This window comes from Taeniopygia guttata, chromosome 4 (genome assembly GCF_048771995.1).
Source record: "Taeniopygia guttata chromosome 4, bTaeGut7.mat, whole genome shotgun sequence".
Taxonomy (NCBI): Eukaryota; Metazoa; Chordata; class Aves; order Passeriformes; family Estrildidae; genus Taeniopygia; species Taeniopygia guttata.
The window spans coordinates 59995405-60008027 of record NC_133028.1 but is presented as its reverse complement, the minus strand read 5'-3'; the positions used below and the strand labels follow the sequence as shown (position 1 = coordinate 60008027).

Genomic DNA, 12623 nt, shown 5'->3' with positions numbered 1-12623 from the left:
CAGCTATTTTCAAAAATCTTTTTTTATACCTACTCTGCAGTATAAGTTGCTTAAGATTTTACTGTTCAAATTAAAAGAAAAACAACGCCATTAATGAAGGGAACTTCTATTTTGTCTTTAAGGTAAAGATTCCAAGTCTGAAGGAATCAATCCATCGCCGGTATCTTTGGTACCAGAAGAGAAGGTCTCCTTTGGTCTCTATGCACTGTCAGTTTCTTCATTTACTGTGGCAAAAATAAGGAAAATTTACAACAAGTTGGATAGTAAAGCTATTGCCAAACAGGTATGTTGGGAAACCAGTCAGCTAGTGTGTATGACTTCTTCCTTTCTTCTAACTTACTTCAAGACAATTTGCTTAATGCAGTCAGGAACAATCTAGTCCAATCCCCCTCCTGTGGGCAAGGACATCTTCCACTGTGTCAGGTTGGTCAAAGTGCAGTCCAGCCTGACCTTCAATGCTTCCAGAAACTGAGAACTCACAGCTTCTCTAGGCACTAGATGGCCAATCTCGGCGCCTTCTATGATGGGGTGACTGCATCAGTGGACAAGGGAAGGGTTACAGATGTCATTTATCTGCACTGCTGTAAAGCCTTTGACACAGTCCCCCACAACATCTTTCTCTCTAAATTGGAGTAAGGTGGATTCAGCAGGTGTTAAGATGTATGAGAAAGTGTCTAGACAGTTGCATCCACTGGGTAGTGGTCAATAGCTCAGTGTCCCAATGGAAGTTGGTGACAAGTGCTGTCCCTCAGGAGTCCATGTGGAGACCAGCATTATTTAATACCTTCATTAATAACAGAGAGGGATCAAGTGCACCCTCAGCACATTCACTGATGAAACTAAGCTGAGTGGTGCTATTGAAACACTTCAAGGCCAGGATTCCATCCAGTGAGATCTAGATGAGTTCCAGGGCTAGGAGGACCAAGAGAAGTGGGCCAATTGGAAGCTCATGAGATTTAACAACACTAAGTACAAGGTGCTGCACCTGAGTCAGGTTACCAATCCAGGCTGGGGATGAGCAGATTGAGGGCAGTTCTGCTGAGAAGAACTTGGAAGTGCTGGTGGAAGGGAGGCTGGACACGACCCAGCCATGAGCATTCACAGCCCAGAAAGCCAAACATGTTCTGGGCTGCATTCAAAGTAGTGTGGACATCAGGTGAGGGAGGGGATTCTGCCCTTCTGCTCTGGCAAGACCCCACCTGCAGTGCTGCATCAGCTCGGGGGTCCCCAGCACAAGAAAAACATAGTCCTGTTGGAGTAAGTCCAGGGAAGACCACCAAGATGATCAGAGGGTTGGAGCATCTCTCCTGAGAGGAAAGGCTTAATCTGGGTTTATTGTATGTTACTCCTGATCACAGTAAGAAAATTTGTAAGTTATGCATTTTAGGCTTGCATAAAAATAACCTCCTCCCTTCAACCCCTGCTGTTTTTTTCTTGTTTTCTTCAGCTGGCAATTTCTTCTCATGAAAATGCAACACCTGTGAAGCTGCTTCATAACTCAGCAGGGCATTTGAATGGACCAGCACGCTCCCTTGGTGCAGCTTTGATAGGGTATTTGGGTGAGTTCAGTGCTTAAGAATTATTATGCTTTGAAGTTATTAATTACTTGCCAGTAAGACCTTAGGTCTAGAAGACAAATAATGTGATTGATGAATGTTAATGTTGCATCATAGTTTTTTGAACATCTTTATATCTTATGCATATACTATTATCTTTTTTTTGCTCACATGAGATGCATGTTTCAGTTTATGATTCATTATTATGAAAATATATTAAATTACTTTACCTTAGGTCATAAACTATTGTTCTATATTTCCTTCACTTCCTGTTCTGAGGTGTCATAATTCATCTAGTAACATTCTTTTTAAAATTCAAGTACTTCTAAAATGAAAATTGCTTTCACATTTTCACAATTATTTCTTGCAAAAATTCAATTTGAATATATTTTAATTAATTATCTCTGTCTGAGGTCAGGAGTAAGAACATTTGTCCCCAAACCTGTTGCCACTACACTACAGTACATTGGTGGGGCTGCTGCTATTTTGGGACTTGTAGCCATGGCATCAGATGTGGAAGGGCTGTATGCAGCTGTGAAAGCCTTGGTCTGTGTAGTAAAGAGCAATCCACTGGCCAGCAAAGAGATGGAAAGAATCAAAGGTTATCAGGTATGTAAGAAATGTCTTAAAACAGGCTAGGCTGATGGAATTGAATTGCACTGTTGTCATGACAGTTCCCATGGAAATCTCTTGTTGTGCTGTAACCTGAGTTTCTCTTTAAAAGTTTCTTGCTCTCTTGGTTAATTAGCATAGGTTAATTATTTATGATGTCTTTTAAAGGAGAGGGTGAAAAGTTTTTTGCTAAGCCCTTGTGCACATTTAAGCTGCATTGCTGAAACTGAGCCTTCAGTACCATCAGGGAAGAGCACAACTGTCTAGACTTTTCTTGTGATTTTGAAACCACCTATGGAAGCGTGGGAGCTCGTGTCTCTGATATGCCACCAAGAGAGAGGATAAGGACACATAAAAAAACCCAAACAAGTGAACTCCTAGAAGCATCCTTTTAAGAAGACTGCATGAATTTTGTAGTTAGTGATGCTGTTTCCTTTCAAGCTGAAGACATTAATTCTCCATTGGGATGGGGAAAAGGCAGTCACTTATGCAGAAGGATTGGTTGACTGATTTGAAAAGGTCTTCACATGAGCAATGATTTTTATGTTTCTCATGGAGGCTGCTTTACTGAAATAGAAAGTTCTGTGGTTTGGGCTGTGTATTTAGAAACTTTGAAATGCTAATGCCTGGTACAGCTGCATCAAACATATCTTTCTAAGGAGCCTGGTGCAGACCTTGGTTTACTGTGACCAAACAAGTCTAGACAGTGTCCTTCTTGTACCATGAGTAGTCAGTGGATCGTCACAAATGGCCTTACATTCCACTTGTATTGACATCAGCAAATAATGTGGTTTGAGGGAGATTCCCAGAAATCTGTGTTTCTTTAGTGTTTCAGTGAGGATGGTAAAGCTGAACAGGCCAGGATGCTGAGTGTTTAAACAAGTTTGCTTCAGAACAAAAGAGACTATAACATTAAGTCTAGCAAATGATTCTTTCCCAACCCAGATTATAAGAAGTTAGAGCAGAAGCGGGGACTGCAGTCATGCCTAGGGGAACAAAGCATAGCAAGAAAAAAAAGAGGCTTATTCATATTTTTGTTATTTTTTTTTCAGTGCCAGAGTACCTTGCATTTGGGCATGCAGTGCTCTAGGCCTGTTCTATTTGTCTGCCATGTCCAGGAACCCAGCTGCTTAAGGATAAGCTATCTTAAACTGACTGACTGCCAAAGAGCTGAGAGCAGTGTGTGTGTTCCTAATCCTCAGGGCCTAGATCCTGTCTGTGGTGTAAACAGATGTGTTAGGAGCTGGAGAGCGTCCTGAATATGCCACTTTTGTAGTGAACTGTAATGCCACTTTCAAACTCTTTCATCAAGAGTATTAACCAGCAGACATACTTTAAGGCCTTCTCAAAAGGGGCACAGGCATTTAGTCTGTACTCCTGCATGCTTAGACAACATTGTTGTGTACTCACAGGACTAATTCCTTTTCTGTTTGCTTGTTCAAGCTGCTGGCAATGCTGTTAAAGAAGAAACGGTCCCTGCTGAACAGCCACATACTCCACCTGACCTTTTCCTTGGTGGGAACTGTTGACAGCGGCCATGAGACATCCATTATCCCAAATTCTGCTGCCTTTCAGGACCTGCTCTGTGATTTTGAAGTATGTAGAGCTGCACAGAAGAGTGATTATTATGCTGGATAGTGATTAAGTCAGATGCTGATAGTGTACCTTAAATATTCAACTGTAGCAAATTAGCCTGTTATCCTGAGAATGTCCTGTTTCTTATATAGTACAGTAAAGCAGCTGAGCAGCAAGATTATTGGTAAGTTTTCCCACTGAAATGGCTTGAATCACTGCACAAACAATGGATGGGTGCTACAAATGTTTCTGCTTTTTGTTGTTTTAGAAGACAACATTCTGTAGTTTTTGTTCTTCAGTTTCTTTTCACCTGTGTGTTCTACTGCAGTACATATATCAAGGCATGAAAAGTGCCCTGAAAATAAAAGTAGGAGGTAAACTTTCAACATAGCACATGGGAATCACTTTATTATACATTTTCTGCAAGGTTATTGGTAAGGGAGTCAAAATTTTGTTTGCATGACTTATGAAATACTTAAATGTTGTGTTAAAGTAAGGAAAGTAGCAAATTTCAGAGGGAAATGCTAATGCAGTAGAGACTGATAAAAAGATTCCCAGAACTTACCCTTTGATGTGTGCTGCTTTGGCATTATCTGTACCTGACATAGACTGACTAAAAGAATTCTGACTCATATACATTAAAGTAAGTAAAAACCCTGATACCACTGCTAAGCCAGCTGTAAGTTGCTGACTTAATAATGCAAGTCAGTTTTGCACAAATGACTTAACAGACTTAACCATTTCCTTTTTTAGCTGTCTATTTGATTATTTCAAAGCATTCCTGGAAACCTTATTTAGGAAGAAAGTCTGAAATTTTGGCTATTGTTTTTTCAGTTTTTTGATTGTTGTTTTAATTACTTTATTCAGAAATCAGTGACCCAAAAATTTCACTTAATTTAGATAAATTATATGTTCTTACTCATGCAGAACAGAGAAATTAAAAGTTTTGTTCTCATCATTTAAAATTACAAGATTAGAAGAAAAGCAAAAGCTAGAAAGCTTTTCATTTAAGCCAGTTTTATACACCAGAGAATAAGTATTAATTATTCTTTGTTCAATAGCAAATCAGTTTTAAGATTTGCAACTGTAACTGTGAGCTTTCTGATTTTTTGTCTTCCATTACTTCTATTGATTGAACAATTGATATTTTAGGGGTTTTAGTAGAGAAACTAAATAATTTAAGTGCAGGTGGTGCTAGGTAAAAAAATAAAAGTAGAGAAGACCTTGAATTTAATCTTGGTGGAAGGTTGTAAGTTAATTTTATGAAGACATAAACCTTCACCTAAACAAAATAAATTTAACACAGCCTTGTAAACCCCAATAACTCCTTTGGAGTCATTACACTGTCTGTTTAAAGTTTGTGCAAAAAGACAAGGGTGTGTGACCTTTTGTCTAGATCCCTTTATAAGTTTTCAGCATGGTAGTCTTACAGAGAATATTTTTGGAACCAATGTGTGGTTCTTCATGCCCAGGTAAACAGTCGTATATATGAATGATTTTAGTATCTTCTTCACCTTTGATTTATTAATGCTTGTTTTTAACCCACAAGTCGATTTGCGTACAAAAAGTACTGATTTTTCTTATTTCAGGTCTGGCTTCATGCACCCTATGAGCTTCATCTGTCATTATTTGAGCACTTCATTGAACTCCTCACTGAGTCAAGGTACAAACTGATTCAAGCCTAGTAATGGGGTTTACAGGATTAGGTGATAATTAGAGGATACTGCAATTCTAAATGGCTGTCTCATTTCTTTTCTTCTTCTAGTGAAGCAGCAAAGAATGCCAAGTTAATGAGGGAATTCCAGCTCATCCCAAGACTGCTGCTGACTCTTCGAGACATGTCCCTGTCTCAGCCCACTATTGCTGCGATTAGCAATTTGCTGAGCTTTCTACTTCAGGGCTTCCCCAGCAGCTATGATCTACTCAGGTAGCCCACACCTGGATAATTTTGTCTTTCTTGGTTCTGTTATCTTAGTCAGAAGTACTTCATGGTCATACTGCTGAGGAGTGTGTGACATGGAATGCTCATGGACTGATTGTTTTTTGCCTCTATGAACTAGATTGAACTAGACATTAGCAATATGTTGAAGCCTTGATTTGCATAAGATTTTCAATTTGTATCTGACCAAGCATGGTTGAATGGTCAAACTAGGTTAATGTTCTACCAGGGAAAAGTAAAGGTGCTGAGCAGCCCCTTTTGTTCATGTAAAGCACTAAGCATTCCTGTTGAATATCATTGAATATTATTTGACACAGGCTAAAAAGATATTTCTGGTTAAAATGCAGTTTTGATTACTATCTTGAATACAAGGTTTAGTTCCTGATTTTTTCTTAATCATCACTGTATAAAAAGGTATTTAAGGCTGTAATATATAGTACTACTAATTCTGACTGATAAAAATTACACTATTTACTGCAATTCGTATGTACAGGAGTATTTTAAATGCTTTAAGAATAGTTTAACTCTTTGATAACTTGATTTTTTCATCTCTCTTTGCATATGCATGGTCATGTTTTCAGCTCCTTACTTTTAAGTACAATTAAAGGTATCAGAAGCTTCAACCTGAGCATCTTACCTGTCTTTGTTTTAACTATACAGGACAAAAAATTATTCAAGAAAAAAACTATGATTTTATGCTTAATTGGTTACAGACTAGATTGTAAACCAGTGTTCACTGTTCTCCTTCCCAGAAATAAAGAATGAAAAATGTTGCATAACTTGGGAAAAGTTGCACTAGCTAGGGGTCATTTCAGGTTAATTGCAGAGTAAAGAGGTATATTGCATCTCCTTTCTTGGAGTGGTACATCAACGTCATGTCATGGAAAACCATTACCCTGTGTCACATAACCTCAAGCTATAGGCATAGATGTTCTTCCAGAGTTGAGTAACCACTGTTTTGATATAATAACTGTTCAGCTGTAAGGGGTTGAAAATAATGTTTTGTTGTCTTTTAACTTGAGGTGTTCCTTTTACTAGGATCTCCCAGTTCAGTTTACTGAATCATAGCATTTTCAGGGTCCCTTACCTGCAGACTTGTCTGCACGTATTCTATTAATTTGTGATTTGGCTGGTAACTTTAAATGAAGACCATTTTTGACAATCTTCAGATGTGAGAAAACTGACATTTTTGGGTATCTCCCTGTCACTGGTGTCGTGGTTTTATATTTAAGGTGAATTATTGATAGGTGAGAGTGCGTCTGTCATATCAATGAGTGATGTTTTTTCTGTATACATCAAGGTTTGGACAGTTCATCTCTTCCACTTTACCTACGTTTGCAGTCTGTGAGAAGTTTGTGGTCATGGAAATAAACAATGAAGAAAAGCTAGATAGTGGTAAGTGTTGACAGTACTTAGAAGCAGTGGAATAAAATACATTGTGGTTTCTTCTGTGCTTGAATACAAAAATATGTAGAAATAGTGTCACTAGCAATGTTGTAATACTGTTATAACCTGGCTGCCAGTTAGTGGGGCTTTAGTTTTCAGTACTGAGTGCAAAGTAGAGCAAACCACTTTTTTTATTGTTTCCTTCATTTAGCACTGTATGGTTTTGTTCTCTTTCCTCCGCTTGCTCCTTCCAATTAGCTGGGCATGTCTGCTTCTTTGTGGGAAAAGAAGGAAAAAAAACCCCAAACAACTGGTTGCTAGGTGCATCAGCCCTCCAGGTGTGAAAGAAGTGAAAGAATTAGCTAAGACAGCCTAGTAACGTTTTTTAGGAAAAAAAATATATGTTACCATATATTCTTACATTGAACTGTTTTGAGACCATTTTTACCCTTATTTACCTTGTGCAATTGTGTTTTCAGTCAGTCTCCTTGAACAAAAATGTTTTATTCCCACAGTAGATGTCAGCTAAATAAATAGAAGGAATAAATAGAAGGATTATCCAAAAAACCTCTGTTTCTACGTCTCTTGGGAATATACTGGTGCAGAGGGACAAGTGGAGGAGTTGTTTCGTTTTTTACAGTTAGTTATATTGGTCTGGTGTCACAAAAAACATGGTTTGAGTAGTCTGCACATTCTGGAGAGGGACTTTTCATCAGGGGATGTAATGATAGGATGAGGGAGAATGGCTTCAAACTGAAAGAGAGTTGTTTAATATTGGATATACAAAAGAAATGCCTTACTGTGAGGGGGTGGTGAGGCATTGGAACAGGTTGCTCAGACGAGGTGTGGGTGCCATCCCTGGATGTGTTCAAGGCCAGTTTGGATGATGCTGTGAGCAAACAGAGTGGAAGTGTCCCCTGCCCATGGCAGGGGAGTAGGAACTCTATGATCTTTAAGGTTCCTTCCAACCCAAACCATTCCACGGTCTGGTGGGATTCATCATATTCCTGTGCCTCACTTATTTCTTTGAATAGTTTTGGTTTTGTGGCAAAGATTATTAAATTTGAGCTTTTTAGTGAAAAAGAGAGTATTGGGTATTGTAGGGAGATCCAGATTGGTATTCCCACTACAGGGCATGAGTTTCGTTTGGGTTTTTTTCCCCCGTGCTAAGAGCAGCCTGAGCTGTTTTTTTGCCTCCACAGGGGACTGAAGAACCCTGGGGAGAAATTCAGGATTTGGCAGAAATGAAAAGATAAGCTTTTGAGGCAAATGGTATGATATTTTTAGGTTACTGGAGTTCACCACTTCTGTTGGATTTATGCCACAGAGGATCCTTTGTGTCTGTATCTTGTGCACAAAACCTTGGTCCAGAAATTTTCCATTTTTCTGTCCGTCTTCATTTTTGCATATAATGCCTCAAGCTGGGCTGCCTTTTTTTTTTTTTTTTTTAATAACGTAAAAGCAGGGTCCTCCTTTGACAGCATAAGCTACAGGAAGAGGGATTTGCAAAATAGCTGTAAAATTAGTCCTGAGCTGCATAGATTGCTTTGGTTGCAGTAAATGTATTTTTCAACTGATGATGAGCTTGGGGATGTGTAAGAAAAGGAGACTAATTTTTCTCTCTATTTCTTAGATTTGGAGGGATTTGGGAAGTATCAGGGTTTATTCCTTACAATTTCCACGTCGCCCCCAACCATTCTGCTTTCAAAATGCAAAATGTTTATTTAATTACATGTTTTGCAGTTTTGAGAGAAGGAGGGATGGGAGGGAAGGGTGATAGATAGTGACCACCTCAGTTCAGATTACTGTCTGAGAAGCTATGATTCTCTTTTACCTGTTCTTCAAGCTCCCAAAGTCTGTAGGACAGTGATAAGGAGGCACCAGACATTTCTCAGCACTGTATTACAGGATGCTTGCACTTTAGCACAGCTTCCTTGGAGCCTGATTGGCGGGTCAGTTTGTATTTGCTTATGTATGGAATTTATGAATAGCCTTTGAAATGCCCAAGTTCCAAAATCCTAATTTTGCCTTTTTTTGTTTGGTTTTATTCAATATTTAGGAACAGAGGATGATTTTGGAGGACTTGTTTCGGCTAATCTTATTCTACTGCGGAACAGGCTTTTAGATATCCTTCTGAAACTTCTATATACATCTAAAGAAAAGACAACTGTTAATTTGCAGTAAGTACAAAAAATCCTTGAGGCAGAGAAAGGATATCACATTTTATTTCAAGGGGAAGAATTATACAACCTCCCTTCAAATCACTAGTTGAATTGCATCGTTTTATAGGAAATGTTGAATGATTTATGCAGATGTCACTGAATTACTCTCAGATATGTTAGTAGAAATGGGATGCTTTATTAATTTTGTTGTTTTCTCTCAATTTCATGTGTGGCTATAGAAAAATAAAACCTGTTAAAGAGAAAACTTTTGATTTTACGGAAGTGGGATAGTCAATTTCTCATTTGGTTGAGATTCAGAGGCTTCAGTAGGGGTTATCATTACAATCATTGGCCCTAGAATGACCCTTAAAATTACAAAAAACACTTTCAAATGTTCCCAAGTAACTCTTCCTGTAATAAATACAAAGAAAGAAACAAACTTCCTTCATTTTTTAATACCTGTCCATTAAGAAGACATGTGAAAACTTCTTGTTCAACAAGATGATTTCAGTTCAGAATTCCGTATTTGTTATCAAAAGCAGAAATTGGAGAAATCTCATGCAATGAAATTAGTCCCAGGAACCATATTTAGTCCTTCCTTTCTTCTAAACAAACGCACATTACCTGTTTCATATAAGGAGTTGGTAAGTGATATTACTTGTTTGTAGCAGACTTAACTACGAATTTGCTCCTGAGGTTTGCCCTGCAGTGGAGGACATTGATTTTTGCTGTCTAGTTGGAAACTAAATGCTCTAAAATGTGACTTGTTTTTTGCATTTGCCTAGGGCTTGTGAAGAGCTGGTCAAGACACTGGGTTTCGATTGGATTATGATGTTTATGGAAGAACATCTTCATTCCACCACAGTCACGGCAGCCATGCGAATTCTCGTGGTCCTGTTGAGTAATCAGTCCATCCTTATGAAGTTTAAGGAGGGTCTCAGTGGCGGAGGCTGGCTGGATCAGACGGATTCTGTCCTGACCAATAAGATTGGTACTGTGTTAGGTAGGCATCTCAGGGATTGCTGGGAGTAACTGTGCTGGGGTTTTGAGCTGTGGGTTATTGTGGGGGTGCTGGCTAGCTGAGGCCTTTCTGTTACTCTTGTCTGTGCTGCCATCAGATGCTTCTGCACTTCGTTCTTCTTACAAGCAAGATTTAAGATTTCCTAGGCAAAAAGAAGTGGTTTTACAAAGCTGCCCTTAGCTGACATGACACAGATGTCATTGTAGTCCAGTTTTGGTGCATCATATGTAGCTAATTGGTTTTTTTTCTCTTAACATCAGGGTAAGGTTAAGTGTGTCCCAGGGGCAGACATGGCTGAGCTACATGCTAAGGAAGCATAGAGCAGCACTTAATGCACACACTGATAAAAGATTCAGTAAAATTTGTTTGCTTGTTTACTTTAAATAGTTAATTGTGCAGTGTTATATCTGAGCTGCTTTGACTAGTGAGTGCTGTGTCCATCAGATTTACCAGTTTGAATTTTTGCTGTCTTGAAAATTTCTGTGTTCACAGTATCATCTCAACATTCCTTTTCCTTTCCCTCTCCTGCATTCTTGTGTACACATGCACATTTTCTATTAAAGGCTTTTTTTTCAGGTTCTTAAATCCTCAGTTAGACAGGTTATCAGACCTCTCAGTTACCCCTTGTGACCTAGAACTGTGTATAAGACTTTAGTGCTACAGGACCCATTTTGAGCATCTCTGAGCTGTCTGAAATGTACCTCCAAATGTTTGAAATAACATTTGTCAGTTCTTTTTAGAGAGGTGTAGTGGCAATTTCCCACCAACCTGTTTTTTTTCCCCAGTCAAAATAAAATAGTACTTTTCAGATGAATGTCTATTCAGGCTCTGGTTCAAACTCATTGATATTAAATGAGGGTCTTTCATAAGCCTCAGTAGCCTTTAGATCAGAGCAGTATCAATAGTACTTTGTTATTGTAAATAGCTGTTCAAGGAGGCACATGTCTGTGTTGCAGCAGTACGTGATTTGTTACTGTACTAAAAGTTTTTCTGAATTGGTTTACTATAAGGAAGTAATTGAAGTATTGTTGAAGTGATCTTCCTTCAGGAAGAGAGATCTTCCTAAAATAAAAATACAAAAATATTAAAAAATATTTATTTCTGCTTTGTATCTTTGATAGATTTGAAATATAGTATCTTGTCACTTTTTGTTTAAAGAAAACTCTCTTTTTACTGTTTTCCGCAATATCCCTCAGGATATTCAGCCATGTGCATAGGATGGTTCATTGCATTGCCATGAACTAGGAGGATTAAGGAAAATGGTTTTTCAGAAGCTTTAAAACACATGCAAATATTTTATTGTTAAAATAAAAAGCTTCTGTTGTTTGGCTCATTCTGATTAAGGTTCTGTATTTTATTAAAGAAACAATTTTGCGCATGCATTTCCCTTGCCTGATTGTGCTTTAAAAACTTGAAAACCATTGGCATTTTAGGGAATAGATCCATTCTTTATTTAGCATGTACTTTAAATATTCAATAGCATAAACATTTTCTTCAGTCACAAAATCTTTATAAGTAAGATTTTGATTTACAATTGCATTTGAAACCATTTTTCAAGCTTCCCTATTTTTCCAATTATACTATCACTTTAATTGAATCCAAGCTAGACTGTAGTGAAAAAGATATTTTTAAATTTGAGTCTCATAACCTGATAGTGACAGATTATCTAATTTTTGTATGCTGTATTTTTTAAGAAATCGTAATATACTGTCTCCAAGATTTCTCATTAAACAGTATGATGAATTTTTATTGAAGATTACTGATGGAATTTCTGTAACTGTGTACCACAGATTTCATTAGTCTGGTTCCTGATAGATGTTTTCTGTTGAAAAAGTCAGTTTCTGGTGGAAGGTGTATCTGTATTTGAGCCTCAGAAAAACCACCTGACCACTGGCAGTATCAGACCTATAGCTCAGTACTGATGTGGAGACTGAACTGTCTTCCTGCCTCTTTACTTGCTTGAAGATAAGGGCTTCTGCCACTCTGCCACCCAGGTGTATTATTTATGATTTTTTTTTCTTTAAGTAGGAACTTGAAATACATAGATAGAAGCATGGTCACAAAAGGTGGTTCTAGCAGAACTTAAATAAAATAAGACTGTTTAATGCTTAATACCAGCTGATTAATCATTAACAAAATATCTGAAATAAGATGCCTTCGAGACTTCTCTGGACACAAATTAGCTGCCCATTGACTTAAATGGACCATGGGTTGCTGCTTCATTATTTAAATCTTTAACAGGTGATATTTCACTCTCAGCCAGCAAAATACATTTTCAGAAACCTGTGTGTTTAAAAGTCAGAAATTATGGTCACAACCAGAAAATGGACGTGTGTGTGTTTAAGCAATTATATTATGCACTCTGTATGTAA

At 37.9% G+C, this 12623-nt stretch overlaps 1 protein-coding gene across 11 annotated transcripts in view; it reads left to right on the top strand.

Moving 5' to 3' along the window:
- Window positions 1–12623, top strand: part of WDFY3 (WD repeat and FYVE domain containing 3) — a 156537-nt gene that overhangs the window by 106702 nt on the left and 37212 nt on the right. For all 11 annotated transcript variants that reach the window (XM_030270343.4, XM_041715972.2, XM_041715971.2 and 8 more), the window contains 9 exons: window positions 123–283; window positions 1448–1559; window positions 1975–2165; window positions 3612–3764; window positions 5333–5406; window positions 5509–5670; window positions 6983–7077; window positions 9128–9248; window positions 10016–10233. In XM_030270343.4, coding sequence (XP_030126203.4) covers window positions 123–283; window positions 1448–1559; window positions 1975–2165; window positions 3612–3764; window positions 5333–5406; window positions 5509–5670; window positions 6983–7077; window positions 9128–9248; window positions 10016–10233 — 1287 coding nt within the window. The remainder of the gene's footprint in view (window positions 1–122; window positions 284–1447; window positions 1560–1974; window positions 2166–3611; window positions 3765–5332; window positions 5407–5508; window positions 5671–6982; window positions 7078–9127; window positions 9249–10015; window positions 10234–12623) is intronic.